The 17,465-nt window shown below is 39.6% G+C and overlaps 1 protein-coding gene across 16 annotated transcripts in view; it reads left to right on the top strand.

Moving 5' to 3' along the window:
- LOC102609686 (presequence protease 2, chloroplastic/mitochondrial) overlaps positions 1-17,465 on the top strand; it is a 101,564-nt gene that overhangs the window by 80,409 nt on the left and 3,690 nt on the right. For 3 of the 16 annotated variants that reach the window (XM_052431989.1, XM_052431986.1, XM_052431983.1), the window contains exons 4-11: positions 13,967-14,099; positions 14,261-14,331; positions 14,565-14,648; positions 14,769-14,859; positions 15,421-15,941; positions 16,059-16,223; positions 16,302-16,520; positions 16,603-16,730. In XM_052431989.1, coding sequence (XP_052287949.1) covers positions 13,967-14,099; positions 14,261-14,331; positions 14,565-14,648; positions 14,769-14,859; positions 15,421-15,941; positions 16,059-16,223; positions 16,302-16,520; positions 16,603-16,730 — 1,412 coding nt within the window. Of the gene's footprint in view, positions 1-12,575; positions 12,996-13,270; positions 13,455-13,691; positions 13,867-13,966; positions 14,100-14,260; positions 14,332-14,564; positions 14,649-14,768; positions 14,860-15,420; positions 15,942-16,058; positions 16,224-16,301; positions 16,521-16,602; positions 16,731-17,465 lie in introns of those variants that run through there. The other 13 variants (XM_052431987.1, XM_052431982.1, XM_052431994.1 and 10 more) reach the window with 6 other exon arrangements.

Genomic DNA, 17,465 nt, shown 5'->3' with positions numbered 1-17,465 from the left:
TGCTTGAAGGAATGAACATGTCATAATAAGTACCAAGTGAGTTTTTGAGCCTATTATTTTTCTTGGAGAATAACCCTTTTGCCCACTCTTTATACAGCTTAGCAGTTTATTATTTTATACACGATCTCTAAATTACTTTTGAGTTAACCCTTAAAAAAAAAAAATTGTAAAATAAAAAAAAAAAGAAAAAAGAAAAAGAAAAAAGAGTGTGTTGCTACATTTGGAGGCCCATCTAACTAGTAGATATGGATAATTATTTAGAGCCCTAAAAGACGATGGAAAGGCCATCTTTGATCCGTTTGAGCCTTTCTAGCCATCCCTTTTATTAAATATCCATAGTTACCCTTTTTGAACCTTTAAAAAAAAAAAAAAAAAACCTTTTCTTTGTCAACTTATCATCTTAACCCACTCCGATTTGGAGTATTACCCGATGTCTTATAAGTTCCATCACCTATTTATGTTTGAGAAAATGTAAATAATTATGTTGTTCAGTGAAGTTATGACAAATAAAAGCTAAAAAAAAAAGTTGTTGTTTCAAAAGAATAAAAATAACAACAATAGGTGAAATACACCTTGCAACTTCAAAAAAAAAAAAAAAAAAAAAAAATTCTCTGCATTTTTCTCAAACATATACTTTGTTTTCCTTATTTACTTTCTTTGTTAGCCATATCCCTAGCCTACGTTACGTCCTAATAAAAGTCCTTCTTGATTTTAGGGAACTATAGTTTGAAGTAGAAGCTAGTTATATGGGCTAAAAAGATGTAGTGATGCTTAAAAAAAAAAAAAAAAAAAAAAAAGACATAAATAAAGTGGGTTAACTAACATTTTATTTGACTTGAGATCATATTATTTCTAAGCTGAGGGCATATTTATTTCATCTTGGTGAGAGCATGTGATATCATTTCTTTATTATTTTCTCTCTCAATTACCATTCATTGGAGTGACTATTTTTATTGGGATTAATTTTTTTGTAAGAGTGTCACTACTTCCAGTGAGATTTTGGGGTTTGACATGTCATTCTTGAGAGTAGCTAAAACAAAGTCTACTGGGCTAATTCATGTGGATGGTTGATGTGGGTGTGATGTTGCTTTAGACTGGAGATAATGCTTATACTTTTATTTGATTGCTATCATTAATCTGATGGAATAAATACGAGTGTTTCTATTAAAACAAAAAAAAAAAAATTATTATTTTGAATTTGAATTTTGTTTTCGCTTTATTTGCTAGGGACTAGCAATAAGCTGGTTGGGGGGTGTGTTGAGTGTTAGAAAATGCATATTTATAAAGGAGAAAACCGTCATTTTACATTTTAAGTCTTACTAACAACCCTTACTTTTATATATTTAACCTTCTTGTGATTTAATTACATGTGTTTTATTTTAATTAAGTATTTTATGTATTTTAGGGGCATTATAGTCATTTCACAATAAAGGAGAGATCAGACGGCAAAACGGACATCACTTTTGAACTCAGGACGGTCGAAAACATTAGGAGGAGCATAAAAGGAAAAATGGCACTATTCACATGTACGGTACTATTCACGTGTACGGTACTGTATACGTTACTGTTCACGACACTGTTCACATAGACGGATGATGACGTGGCATTGACCGATGATGTGGCATTGACTGATGAGGTGTCACGATCCTGTTGGACTAAAATTCTTATGTACTGTTGATGGTGACGTGGCAGCATATCAGTGGACGAAAAATCTCGCGTACGGTGCATGCATCACACAGGATTATTTTCAACCAAACCGCGTTACTGTTCATCCGGGTCAAACCGTGTTACTGTTCATCCGCGTGGTCAAACCGTGGACTGTTGACTGATGACGTGGCGCAATCCTGAGCGTCCAAACTGTTTTTAATCCGATGGCCATGATTTACTCCATGTATCTATAAAAAGGGGGCCTCCCCCCCCTAATTTGATATCTCTGAATCCATTTTTGGGATCCATTTTCTGTAATTCCCTCTCCATCTTGTATTTTCTTCGTATTTTAATAAATTCACATTTTGCCCCTAGTTCAACTATGAGTGGCTAATTTTCTTTCAAGCTTGGGTTGAAGGTGAAGTCTCAACATGTGTCATGGGCTTAATTTGGTAAATTTATTTTCTCTTCCCCTCTAGTTTTTGTGGATGTTTTGACTTCTCGTCGACAAATAATACTAATCTTGTCTAGTACCGCCTTGGTTTCACCGGCCCTCTAGTACAAGGTTATTATTATTTGGCACGATAAGCCCTTAGCACCATATTGATTAGAGCGTGGTTCATGAGGTGTGGATTCCCCCTCATGATTTAATTGGCATTAATACGGATTATTTAGCCCATGATGCATGTTGATACGGATCCAGATACCCAAGTACGTCATTTCAATATAATTCTCGTCAATTTATTCTCGCCATTTCAATACCAATTTTAGAATTTATTCTCGCCATTTTAATTTAAGTTTTAGCATATTCCAAATCATTTCCACCATAAATCCAATCACCCATTTACAAAATTAATTCTATACAATTAAAATCCACCTCCTCGTGGGATCGACACTCGTCACCATAGATCTATACTACAATAGATTCGTGCGCTTGCGAGTACATTAAAATTTGCACAACAAGCAGGCGAGCAATACTTCAGCTCTATCCTGAGGTTCTGGCAGAAATCCCTGAAGCTGTGATTATCGAACTGCCTGCCATTATCCGTTACCAAGGCATAAGGGATCCCGTATCGACAGACCAGGTTTCTCCACACGAAGTCTGTTGTTTTCTTCTCTGTGATCCTGCTAAGGGCTTCCACCTCTATCCATTTCGTGAAGTAATCTATAGCAACTATTGCATGCGTTGCTGCTCCTCGTCCTTTTGGCAGTGGGCCGATCAGATCAATTCCCCATTGAGCAAATGGCCAAGGGGAGGCCATGGAGGTGAGCTTCTCTGGTGGTTGGTTGGAGAAATTTGCAAAACTCTGGCAGCTTGCACAACTCCTGGTCTTCTTTTGCGCATCCTGGTGCATTGTCGGCCAGAAATATCCCTGCCTTAAAACCTTGTGGGCCAGGGACCTCCCGCCAGAATGATTTCCGCAAATTCCTTCATGTACTTCTCTCAGCACGTAATCCGCGTCGTCCTCATCCAAACACCGAAGGAACGGTAGTGTATATCCTCGCCGATACAGTACCCCATCGATCATCGTGTATCTCGAGGCCTGGGCTCTAATCTTCCGAGCTCGCAGCTTATCTGGTGGTAATACCCCGTCCCTAAGGTATGAAACTATCGGGTCCCTCCACGAGCATTTTTGTTCTATCCGCAACACCCCCAAATTCTGCTCGATACTTGGGCTGGACTTCACCTCCAGATGGACCGACTTTGGCATTTTTGGGTCGGCTACTGCTGCCATCCTCGCCAAAATGTCTGCTCGACTATTCTGCTCCCTGGGGATTTGTATCACCTCCACTGCCTCGAACTTCCCCATCATCCGTCTGACTATCTTCAGGTACTGTTCCATCTTCTCCTCTCTTGGTTGGAATCTTTCACTGACATGATTCGCGACCAGCTGGGAATCGGTTCTGATCTTAACTCTGTCTGCTTTCACGGCCTTAGCCAATTCCAGACCTGCTATCAAGGCTTCATACTCTGCCTGGTTATTTGTGGCTGCAAATTCCAACTTTACAGCATAAGAGATCTCCTCCCCCTCTGGGCCTTCCAGGACAATCCCTGCTCCTGAACCCCGCTCCCCTGATGACCCATCCACAGACATCTGCCATACTTGAGTTTCGTCACCGCCTGTAGCTGCATCTTGTTGATCTAAGCATACTTCGGGCTCTGTGAATTCAGCTACGAAATCGGCCATTGCCTGGGCCTTTATCGCTGCGCGGGGTTTATAGTTAATGTCGAACTCGCTCAGCTCCACAGCCCACTTGACGAGCCGACCAGAAGCATCTGGCTTGTGCAGAGTTTGACGCAATGGCTGGTTTGTTATTACCGAGACCGGGAAGGCTTGAAAATATGGCCTCAACTTCCGAGCAGCAACCACAAGGGCAAGCGCCCATTTCTCCAACGGTGGGTATCTGGTCTCAGCGTCGAGCAAGGCCTTGCTGGTGTAGTATATCGGATACTGAACTCCTTCTTCCTCTCTCACCAGAACAGAACTGGCGGCCCGATTCGATACCGCCAAATACAGATACAACTTGTCCCCCTCCCTCGGTGTGGACAGCAGCGGAGCTTGCTGTAAGTATTGCTTCAAGTTTCGGAAGGCTTCCTCGCATTCTGGGGTCCATTCTGTTTTCTTTCCCCTCCTTATCACTTGAAAGAATGGCTGACACTTATCTGTAGCCTTGGATATGAATCTGCTCAGCGCCGCCAACCTCCCCGTGAGGCTCTGCATCTCCTTCAGGTTACGAGGAGACGTCATTTGCACAATCGCCTGGATTTTCTCGGGATTTGCTTCAATCCCCCTATGGCTCACCATGAATCCCAGGAATTTCCCTGACTCGACCCCAAAAGCACACTTCTCCGGGTTGAGCTTCATCTTATACTTCCTCAGAAGCTCGAATGTCTCCTCGAGGTGTCTGACGTGTTCCTTCGGGATTTTGGACTTGGTAATCATGTCATCCACGTACACCTCCATGGTTTTCCCGATCAACGGCTTAAAGACTTTGTTCACCAGCCTTTGATAGGTGGCCCCAGTATTCTTGAGACCGAATGGCATCACCCTGTAACAGAACAAACCTTGGTTAGTGATGAAAGCCGTGCTCTCCTCATCCTGCTCGTACATGGGGATCTGGTTGTATCCCGAGAATGCGTCCATGAAGCTAAGCAGACCATGTCCAGCCGTTGAATCTACTAGCTGGTCGATCCTTAGTAAAGGGAAGCTGTCTTTTGGGCACGCCTTGTTGAGGTCTGTGAAATCCACACACATCCTCCACTTGCCGTTTGCCTTCTTTACCAGCACCACGTTTGATATCCATTCTGGGTAACTGACTTCCCGAATGAACCCTGCTCTCAAGAGCTTCTCCACCTCGTCATTTACAGCCTCATACCTCTCCTGGTTGAAGCACCTCCTCTTCTGCCTTACTGCCCGAGCACCCTTCTTTATTGCCAGCTTATGACACGCTACCTCAGGGTCAATCCCTGGCATGTCTTCATGTGTCCAGGCAAACACATCAGCATGAGCCTGTAAGCATTTCACCAACTCCTGCTTTTGCTCTCTCTTGAGTCTCGACCCGATTCTGATTGTTTTTCCCGGGTTCTCTGGTCCCATGCTCACTGTTTCCAGATCCTCTACAGGTTCTTGTCTGCCAGTCTTGTTTTCCACTCGGGTATCGAGGGATGTTATCTGCATTGCCTCCCTTGCTGCCGAGGAGTAGCAGCTTCTTGCGATCCTCTGGTCTCCTCGTACCACTCCTACTACCCCATTCACCCGGTACTTCAGAGCCAGATAATGGTTGGACAACACCGCTTTGCTCATCCTTAAAAATGGCCGACCTAAGATCATCTGGTAAGGACCTTCCTCATCCACTACGACAAAGTCCAGTATCACTGTTCTTTCTGTCGGGGGGCTCCCAATTGTGATGGGCAGTTCGACCACGCCCAGAGGAACCAGCTTCCCTCCCCCGAACCCCTTCAAGGAGGTGTTGGTGTATTCCAACTTTCGGTCGGCTATTCCCATCTCTTCCAGGGTTGCCTTAAACAACACATCAACTGAGCTCCCTGTATCAACCAGTATCCGGTCAAACTTCTTGCTAGCGACCGTAGCCCTGATGACTAAGGCATCCTCGTGGGGGTATAGAATCCCTTCCTCATCCTCATCCGTCCACATGATTGGCACTTGCCTGACCCTTGCTCGTTTGGCTGCTGGGGTGTTGAGGAGTACCTCTTTACTGGTCATGGCGTACCTAGCATAATTTTTTCTCGATCTGTTTGAATCTCCGGCCAACGTTGGGCCCCCGGCTATCACTCTTACTGCGGGCTGCTCGCGCCTCAAGATTCTATCGCTCTGCTCCCCTTCATCTGTCGTGGCCACCATCGGAAAAGTCCCATCCATAAACTCGTCCAGGTACCGATTTCTCACCAAATCTTCGACCTGGGTCTTGAGATCTCTACACTCTGTTGTGGTATGGCCATGGGTGCCATGGAACTTACAATAACGTCCTCTATCCCTCCTGTTGGGTAGCTTTGTTATTGGTGTAGGGGGGTGCAGCAGCCCTCGATCCTTTATGGCTTCGTATACCTCATCCAGGGACATCTTCAAGGGAGTGTACCGCCCATAGTCCTGGTTCTGGTCAATCAGATGCACCGCTCTTTCTCTGTTTGCCCCGCTCTGAGTTGGGGGCGGTGGAAGTACTTCTGGTCTGCTCGTCCTGCCACCGTGGGAATGTTGATGAAGACCACCAGATGCCGGATCATTTCTTGTCCAAGGTTCCCTAGCTGGGGGACGAGGAGGTTGCGCCCTGCTGTGCTGATACTGTGGTGGCCTCTGATGAGGCTGGTAAGCGGTGACCCTACCTCCTGCTCCACTACCGGAGGCCTGGTGGTCCCTTCTCCTGATCGGCCCATTCCCTGGTAATGCTTTCTTCTCTTTCCTCCCCAACCCTTCTAACTGGTCTGTCTTGATCCGTGCAGCCTTCTCCTCTTCAATCTCGATGTCTCTTTTAGCCTGCTCGTATGCGGCCGCATACGTTTGAATAGCTGGGCTTCTCAAATTGTACCACAGCCTTCCTATCTTCACCCCTTCTTTCAATCCCCTTAACGCCTGAGGGTGGTTGAAGGCTCCCAAGTCGAGGACAGCCCGATGAAACCTCTTGATGAATTCCCGAAGGGTTTCTTGCTCCCCCTGTTTCATGCTTTTCAGCTCCATCATGTCATCTTCCGGTGACATCGCCCCACTGAACTGCTCTGCGAATTCCTGGCACATCTGCTCGAAGGTTTTAATGCTGCCCCGAGGAAGTTTCCTGTACCATTCTCATGCACGTCCCTCGAGGGATAGTGGGAACACCCTGCACCTTTGGGGTTGAGATAGTCCTTGTACCCCAGTTATGTCGTTGAAGCGCTCTATGTGCATCAGCGGATCAGTTCTTCCCGAGTATCTGAGGTCGGGGAGGCGGAAATCTCTCGGAATAACTGCCCTCATGATCTCCGCTGCGAGCGGCGATTCTCCGTCCAGCATTATCCTCCAACCAGGGGCTCTGTTCCTCCCTTGCATGTCGTCAATTATCTGCGCTAGTCTGCGCACTTCCTCCTCCAGCTGCCTTGCACGACCAGGGTCACGTGCTGCAACTTGATCCCGCTCTTGCTCTACATCTTGCAAGTGTTGCCTCAACTCTGTTTCCTCTGCATTCACCACCCCGTCGTCCGCGTCACAAGTCTGTCTTGCCGGGGACCGCTCTCTTTCTCTATGAAATTCTCCCCGTAGAGGTACGTTACCCCTCTCACCACCGAGTCTCCCTGTGGTTTGACTTCTCCCCGCACCATCGGGACCTGGTGCCACTCCACCACCTCTCACCCTTCCCTCTTGGGTTACCCTTCGCTCGCTCCGCAGCTCATGCAGGATGGTTGTCAAGGTCTCCATCTGCTTTTCCATCCGTTCCATCCCGTCGAACATGACTTTTTCCCGTGCTTCGCTGACTATCTCCCTCAGCGTCACGGAATCGTTAAGCCTCATATCACCCCCTTGTGCACTACTTCCTCCTGTCTCCATTGCTTTTCGCTTACTTCACCCCTCTTCTTGCTATCAACAGAAGCTTTTTGCTCTGGATCCCCACAGACGGCGCCAAAATGTTGATGCGAGATTCCAGTTCTCCTCGTTATACGACCAGGATCTCTGCTCGATCAACTTCCCCACGACCAGGAGGTCTCCTAGTAATGCTTCTTCTCCTGATATCCCTACACACACAGACAAGTCAGAGTACGCCGGTTGTTCTCCCGGCGCAAACCCTCCGACGCTCAAGTCAGATATCAAGGTTCGGGGAACGCTTGCCACGGGTCTTGTGGCTTTTTTCGTGGTTTTTTTCTTTTATCTCAAAAATGCCAACCCTTTTACCTTCGTTGGCTACCTTTTTATAGGCTTCCTCTGAATCCCCGTTTTTCGCTTTTCTCGAGACGGTCTGGGGCTCTGACTGCAGCGTTATGGGCAAACGTGGGATCTTGCGTGTTACGCCATGGTTCAGGGGAAAGCGTGGCTGTCGGGGTTCTGTGAGATCTTGCGTGTTACGCCACGGTTCAGGGGAAAGCGCGGCTATCGTGGTTCTGTGGGATCTTGCGTGTTACGCCACGGTTCAGGGGAAAGCGTGGCTGTCGTGGTTCTGTGAGATCTTGCGTGTTACGCCACGGTTCAGGGGAAAGCGTGGCTGTCGTGCCTAGATTCTCGGGCTGGAGAGCATGTCTTGCCAACTGCTGTCGACCGGGTCTCCTCGCCTATCGACCTCTAGCCAGAATGGTCGTATGCCTCTTATAGGAAATTGGCCTCGCGGATGACAACATCGTGGACGAACAGGATATTTCTGCTCCTGTTCTTCCGCGCACCAGGCTTTCACAGAACACACCGGTTCGCGGAACTCTGCCATCCGATATCTGCTCATCATTCCTGGTCTCGTCGACATATTTATCCCAAACAGTATCTCTCCCAAACAAGATATATTGCCAGTAATCGTTTCTTCGGTTTGCGAGCGAGACTAAAGTCTGATTATTGGTTTCTTTTTTCTTTTTTATTTCTTCGTCCGAGACAAAAATGGGGCTAAAGTTTGGTCGTTCTTTGTATTAAGATAGTGGTATAAAAAAGGATAAATTTCCAGCTATCCCATCAATTCATTTCCTACATATCGCAATTTTACCCCATAAAAAATATCTTTTTTTTAATGAAAAAAAAGGCAAAATTTCGTAGTGCTTTCTCATGTAGTTGTTCAAAAAGGTTTGATACAAAACATTTTGTTTTGTTTTGTTTTTTAATAAAAAAGAAAATATAAAACCAACTAGGTGTCGTTCGTATAATTGAATATCCTGAACAAGTTAAAATCCCATGGCTATAGTTCATGTGGGATTTAAAGTTCCACTCAATACACAAATGAACAATAAGACCTCGTAGATAGAACTCACTTTTAAAAATTGGTTTATAAAAGAATTGAGTTCGCGAGTTTTATATATTCATTTAAATTGTCATATTTTTTAGTCCATGTACGCCATGCGGAACATAAGATCCTAACATATATCTTATCGTATTGAAAAAATAACATCCACATATACCATATTCTACTAGTGAATTTCGTCTGTTAGGATGGAAAATATTTATGTTTTATAAGTCAAACAAACAAAAAAATTGATGCACTTTATTTACCTAGTGATTTTATTTTATTTATGTTATATAAATAAAATATTAATTTTATTTTGCCAAACACCTTACCGAAATATTTGTAAAGATGATTATTTCGAAATCTATTTTAGAATTGATTTTTTGAAAAGCTAAAGCAATCCCCAACTACCTTAAAGATTAAAGTAGTATGAAGCTCTTATATTCTTTTGAATGGATGGAATTTAATAATAAAAGTGTAGTAATCGGGTTGAAGGGAATTCCAAAAGTGGGTTGGTAATAGAGGCTAAAGTATGGAAAGCCACCCCCCACGTTTTTCCTGAGAAATTTTATTACCGTGTCCGGTTGTGAGTTTCGTGACAATTTCTCATTTGATTTTTCTTTGACATAATTTGTGATGGGTCACGTCTTCATGCTGAGCGGAAAGTGATATTTTAAATTATGGAAATAATTGGTCCTCAGAATTATGTAGTCTGTATTCAGGTTTAAGAACCAGGCCTTTCTGCAACGAACCAATAATCAGATCCAATAGCCCATTTAGAATCATTTTTATATCTTATCACTAAAAAAATGATGATTGTTATAATATTTAAAAAAAAAAACCTTTTTCATACTTAAAAATGTTTTATTTCCAATCCACTTTAACTACTGGACTTAATTGTGCATGTATTATGGAAATAATACACAAAAGATTTGTGAGATGGGATTGAATGTGGCATCTCAATTTTTTTTTTTTTTGACCTATGTATCATTATCGAATTCTTCATCATATCTCCAAACGAATTTACTGAGTAAAATTTTCTTAAATTTGCATGCGATATGGCATCCAGTGCACCAATTATAATTTTATAGCTAGTTCTATCCGCTTTTAGTGCATGTATTAATGGAAAAACTCATAAACATAGAACACAAAATCCTCGAAGCTCATGCAAAACACGAGTTTAGAAGAGTGAGATCTAATAGACCAAACCTCACTTGTATATAGTGTGAGAATACGAACCTTCTTATGTATAAATACTAAAAGAGCTATTTCATTATATAAGTTTAACATAAAATGTATTGAGGGCTAGTTTGGAATTGCGGTTGCTGATTAAAATAAGTTGTTTTTATTGTGCAAATGTAATAAACTGTTGATTGAAAAAACAACTTGACGTTTGATAAACTGTGTTATTGTGGTTGTTGTAAGGTAATAACCTACTGATTGAAAAAACAACTTGTCATTAGTAAATTGTGTTGTTGTGATTGTTATGAGTTTAAAAATCAGTGTATATGTGTTTGGTAAATTTAATAAACCAAACCTCACTTGTATATAGAGTGAGAATACAGACCTTCTTATATATAAAGACTAAAAGAGTTGTTTGGTTACATAAGTTTAACATAAAATACATTAAAGCTAGGGGTGGAATTGCAGGAGCTGCGTGAAAAGTGCTAAAAAAATAAAATAAAATAATATAACAATTTATTGACATCATTTAAAAATAATACACTTTAAAAAAATGAAAATATGTTAGTTTATTCATCTTTTAATAAATTTATTCATAGTCTATGAAATAATCTAATCAAATAAGATTTAGATATACACCAAAAAAGATAAACAAACATCAAAAAATCTCTTAAACTTCAATTTGATGTCTTTCTAATAAATAAGAATTATTTATTATTGACTTCTAAAATTAATTATTTCTTATCCCTTAGGTGTAGCTCGACTGACTGTGAATGTACATGTGCCCACTAGTTCAAGTTAGAATATAAGTAAATGCTCGCGGTTAATGGATAGGGTTTATCATCCCACAAACAATAAAAAGGAAAGAAAATATTATTTGAGAAATTAAAGAAACAAACTAAATAATGAGTTAATTTTGTCAAAGATTGTAACAACAATAAATTTAAAAACAAACAGAAAAAAATATTTTTGAATGGAATATTAAATTAGGGAAGAGAATTATGATTTTTACTACCTATGAGGCAAGATAAATTGTATTAAATATAATAAATTTATAGAATTTTAGAGATATTAATGACTAAACCATTTACAATAAAAGTAGGATACAAAAGACTAAATATATTGAGAATACTAATTGATTTAGGAATGTCTTTCAACTTCTATTATAATAATACCTAATATTTGGATATTATTATTATTTTTTAATTTCTTACAAGTGTCGCGCCCTTGCTACTCATCTCTATGCTAATCCGTCCATGACTAGGGCCATAACTTTCCAAAATCATACCATTAAGGGTGCGTTTGAGATTGAGGTTGGATAGTTATAGTTTAAAAGCTACAGCACTAAAGTGTTTGGAAAGCATTAGCTGCTGTAACTTGGAAGGTATGTTAATATGATTTTTCACTTGTATAATGAAAAATCTATAATATTTTTAATAATTTCATCAAAATTATTTTTAAATATTTATATTTACTATATATTATTAACTTTTGTGTCATAGTTACAGTTTTTTTTTACAACAGATGCAGCTTAAAAGGTACAACACCTTAATCACAAACGCACCCTAAATATGGGTGTATACGCTCATGTGACACATTAGCATAATAAACTAGTAGTCATTATATATCAAATAAACTTACAAACACTCCTCCTATATTTGTTTGTTTAGTCTAATTTTTTAAATAAATCTTATCTAATTAGAGCTTTTGCTTTTAGACTAGTAGTGATTATATATCAAATAAACTTATAATACTCCTCCTATATTTGTTTCTTTAATATAATTTTTTAAATAGAGTTTATCTAATTAGAAATTTTCTTAGAAGAGTTTTTGTAAATAAAACTTATTTGTTTAGTATATTTTTTTTTATAAGATTAAATAATAAGTTATACCAAACAGATATTATATTTAACTTGGTCACTACAATCACATTTAATTACAAAATATGCTAATGATTATTACTGTCCACCAAATATGAGAAACAAAATTCTCTTCTTATAAAAATATATCTCAATGTGTCTTAATTGCATCTTAAATATTTAATACTCTCTTTGAAAAATTTTGGCCTTTTCTGGCTACCTATCTCGATTCTTCAAAAAAAAAAAAAAACTAAATTTCATTTCTCATATTGACAAAAACAAATGATGGATCTCCACGACAAGCAAACTCAAGTAATTGACACCGATGGGGAAAAAAAAAAAAAATCAATTGCCCACATAATTTTAGTTTATTTTTTATCCAAGTTTTTAAGGGCAGAAATTAAACAACTTACTTGGCGCTCACACAAGCACTCAACTTCAGTTGATTGATGGATTGATATTTTTCCCTCTTTTCCATTCCCATGCCTTTCAATTCACTTTATCGAAAAAAACCCCCCACAAAACCCAACCAATAGAAAACTGCCACATCACGAAATCTCAAACGCTTCAGCGCTCTATATAGCTTCGGGCTCTCTCTCCGTAGTATCTATCCTTCTTCTAACAATGGAGCGAGCCGCGTTGCTTCGTTCTCTCTCTTGTACTTCCCTCGCTTCCAACAGATTCTACTTTCGCTCTTTCGTACCTCGCGCCAAATTTTCATCATCATCAGTTGCTGTTGCGAGGAGGAATCACCACCGTCTGATCAACAACCTCACCAGGCGCTCCCTCCTCCGCGGCGCCAGCAGATTACACCTCTCCTTATCCTCTTACTCTCTTCAATTCAACAAACACTTCTCCTCTCTCTCTCCTCGCGCCGTCGCCTCTCCTTCCACTCCCTCATCTCCAGGTGCAAATTTGTCGTTTCACTCTTTCTAAATTTCAGCTCTTTTCCCGTTATTTATTTAATTAATCTCCTACGTTTAATTAAGCAGTAATTTTATTGGTTCATTGAATGATTACTGGCAAAAAAAAAACAATTATTTTCAATTCTTGTAAATTTGTGTTTGTTAATCGTTAGAAATGATCTATTATTTGGAGAAAAAAAATTGAAACTCGTCTTTTAAGTTATTGTGATTGGTGCGTTGAATTGAGCTCTGTGATTGGTTTTCTTTGTGTGTGTAGAGGTAGCTGAAGTCAGCAATGAAGTGGCGGAGAAGCTTGGATTCGAGAAGGTTTTGGAAGAGTTCATTGGAGAGTGTAAATCAAAGGCTGTGCTTTTCAAGCACAAGAAAACCGGTGCTGAGGTCATGTCTGTATCCAACGATGATGAGAACAAGGTCTTCGGCATTGTCTTTCGAACTCCTCCGTAAGTATTGTAAATGTACTCTGTCTCACTGTTTGATAACGTCTTTTTTTTTTTTTTTTCTCTTTTCATTTTATTTGATTATATTAATTTCAAACAGATACATTGTTAGATATTATCATTGAAATGCTAAGAATGCAAGAAAATAATTTTCAGGCAGTTATAGTTTTCTGGACAACGGGACACGTTTTTGGGTTGCAAAAGGTCTTATCATTATGCCTTACCTATTTGATAATGCAGGAAGGATTCAACTGGGATTCCACACATATTGGAACACAGTGTGTTGTGTGGTTCAAGAAAGTATCCTTTGAAAGAACCATTCGTTGAATTGTTGAAAGGAAGCTTGAATACTTTTCTGAATGCATTCACATATCCTGATAGAACATGTTACCCGGTTGCTTCTACGAATACAAAGGTAAGAAAATGAGTTGGAGTTATGAGGAACGGGAACCTAAGCTTGGAAACTCTTACATCTTTTTTGGATTTTACTTACGCTGAGATGTTTTCCTAAACAGGATTTTTATAATTTGGTCGATGTCTACTTAGATGCTGTCTTTTTCCCAAAGTGTGTGGAGGACTTCCAGACTTTTCAACAGGAGGGTTGGCATTTTGAGCTGGATAATCCTTCAGAGGATATAACTTATAAAGGTTTGATATCTGCAGATATTTGTTCTCTCTCTCTCTCTCTCTCTATATATATATATATATGTATGTATTAAACTTCTGCTGTTATTTGGTTTTCCCTGGTGATGATTCATCCAACTTGCAACTAAGTTCTTTGACCTTCCTTTTTTTGTTCTTAATTGAAGGTGTTGTTTTCAATGAGATGAAAGGTGTCTATTCACAGCCTGATAATATATTAGGGCGGGCTGCTCAACAGGCAAGTTCTCCATTCCTCTGACTGTATATCTTTTCAGATTCCTTACAATCAGGAAACAATGGAAAACTGGTTCATAGTTTATTCCTCTGAAGTTTCACTCACAAAGTGCCTGAATCTTATGATTGCATACCCATATGGATCATTTATTGATGCTTCCAATTCATTCTTTTTGAATGCTTCTGATAAAGCTATCTTGTTTGCTCTTGCAACTGAGTTACAAAACTTCTTCACAGGCTTTATTTCCCGACAATGCATATGGTGTAGATAGCGGAGGTGATCCAAAAGTTATTCCAAAGCTGACATTTGAGGAGTTTAAGGTATATTCTTTACTGCATTTTGATTTTTTTTTTTTTTTTTCAGTTTATGTTGGTATGGGGATTTTTTAACTTAAATGTTGTGTTAGTTATTTTTCTCAGGCTGTGTCTTTCTGATGGCAGGAATTTCACCGTAAATATTACCACCCCAGCAATGCCAGGATATGGTTCTATGGAGACGATGATCCAAATGAACGCTTACGCATCCTGAGTGGTAATAAATGACATCTCTATTGATGATGAATTGAGTATCCATGCTCTTTGTTAATTTTTTTTTTCTTTTTTCTCACTGGATTACCACTTTCGGTTGTCCCCCGAAGCTTATGGGTGCTGGTCCCAGAGTGATGCATATACATGAGTGGTCCTTGAAAACTATGCCTGGTTGAGCAACTAAATAATGGAAACTAAAATCCTTCCTAAAATGGATTTGTTTGAGTTTGCTCTAGAGGAACTAGTTTCGGTACAAAGATGCATTATAATTATAGCTTGTCTTCGTATCTTTACTTGGTATATGAAGTATTTTACTATTTTCAGTCAAAAGACCAATATATAACCAAAACTGGAAGTTTTCATATCCAGTATGATTTGCAACTTTTTTATTATATTTGGTCCAAAATCCAATGCATATCCAATATTCACTTGTCTATGCAAATCCAACATTTTCTTGTGCACATGCATGTCAAAATGTTACCATTCTGATAGTAAGTTGAATGATAAGGTCTTAATTCAAGTTGTTCTGTACACTACCATCTTACTTGCACTCTCTCTGTCACAGAGTATTTGAATATGTTTGAAGCAAGTTCAGCCCCAAATGAATCAATAGTTGAAAAACAGAAACTATTTTCAGAACCAGTCAGGATAATTGAGAAATACCCTGCTGGTGATGCTGGTGATATTAAGAAGAAGAACATGGTATGCCTTAATTGGTTGCTCTCAGATAAGCCCTTAGACTTGGAAACGGAACTTGCCCTTGGGTTCTTGGATCATCTTATGCTGGGAACTCCTGCTTCTCCCTTGAGGAAAATTTTACTAGAAAGTGGTCTTGGAGATGCCATTGTTGGTGGTGGGATTGAAGATGAACTCCTTCAGCCTCAATTTAGTATCGGATTGAAGAATGTTTCTGAAGATGACATTCAAAAGGTAGAAGAATTAATCATGGATACACTAAAAAAACTAGCAGACGAAGGTTTTGATAGTGATGCTGTAGAGGCATCCATGAATACAATAGAGTTTTCTCTCAGGGAAAATAATACTGGGTCATTTCCTCGTGGCTTATCACTGATGCTTCGATCCATGGTAAGATGTACTTCCGTTTATTACTGTTTTAGATATTGGATAACGTTTCCTTCTTAAATTTTTTTTGTGAATGCACTTTTTTTTTTTTTCATAGTTGATGTTGTTTTGATTATGTAGGGTAAATGGATATATGATATGAATCCATTTGAGCCATTGAAGTATGAGAAACCCTTGATGGCCCTTAAAGCACGATTAGCTGAGGAGGGCCCCAAAGCTGTTTTCTCTCCTCTAATTGAGAAATATATTTTAAACAATCCCCACTGTGTTACGGTAGAAATGCAGGTAAGTATTTTACCATCTGTCATTTATGGTTTTTATTGTATCTTATCAGATGCTCAACATTTTCTTATTTCATGTCAGCCTGATCCAGAGAAAGCCTCTCGTGATGAAGCAGCTGAAAAAGAAATTTTGGCTAAAGTCAAATCAAGCATGGCAAAGGAAGATTTGGCTGAGCTAGCACGTGCTACTGAGGAGCTAAGGTTGAAGCAAGAAACTCCTGACCCTCCAGAAGCTTTGCGAAGTGTTCCAAGTCTATCTTTGCGTGACATTCCCAAAGAACCTATACGTGTTCCCACAGAGGTTATCATTGCTTTAATTAAGTTTGACTGGTATTCCATTTGAGTTGAAGAGCTGGTCTCATTTTATTATTGATTTGGTGTAGGTTGGAGATATCAATGGAGTAAAAGTTCTGCAGCATGACCTTTTCACAAATGACGTCCTTTATACAGAAGTTGTCTTCGATATGAGTTCGCTTAAGCAAGAGCTTCTTCCTTTGATACCACTTTTCTGGTACTGGCCAATTACTTGTTATGCATTTCCTGTTCTCTTCTTCTTACCTTCTAATTCTACATGTAACAAGATGTTTTTCAAATTGAATGCTACATTGAGGAAAGATCAGGTTGGTTGGTGTTCGGATTTGGTTTTTTGTGTGTGGGGATTTGGTTGGTGTTCAGATGGTCAGTGCATTCTACCATCTATTCTACTTTGTTTCTTTTGCTGTGCCCTTTCATTTTTTGTATCTGCCGGCCAATGCCACCTATTCCCAATTCTACCTCTACTCCATAGTCTATTCTATATTATTTTGGAAAAGATTAAATCACTGATATTATGCTGTAAACTTGCTTATTTTATTTTATACATTGATATTGAACACTTTTGTGGTCCTAATTTACTACCTCATTAATTGGTTTTATTTTAGAGTAATGCTAGGGATCGTAACAATTGAGTCTCAACTTGAATCCCAATTTATATGACAGTCATCTAGTGGATGGTAGAATATTAATTTTATCAATAATGAAATTCACTAACCAATAAATGAATGCCACATAACAATTGGGACTTAAGTTGGGACTCAACTGTTGTGATCCCAATCATTGTTATTTATTTTAACTTCAAAAATCTTCTGACACAGAGTATATTTTTTACAACTGCTTCACATGCTACATGTCATCTAGAGATTTGCATGTTTGTTTGTAAATCTTATCATAGATAGCTTCTTTGGCACTCTCTGTTGCAAGAATTCCA

This window comes from Citrus sinensis, chromosome 8, assembly GCF_022201045.2.
Source record: "Citrus sinensis cultivar Valencia sweet orange chromosome 8, DVS_A1.0, whole genome shotgun sequence".
NCBI lineage: Eukaryota > Viridiplantae > Streptophyta > Magnoliopsida > Sapindales > Rutaceae > Citrus > Citrus sinensis.
Note: the sequence above shows the minus strand (reverse complement) of the source record. Positions and strands in the feature narration are given on the sequence as shown.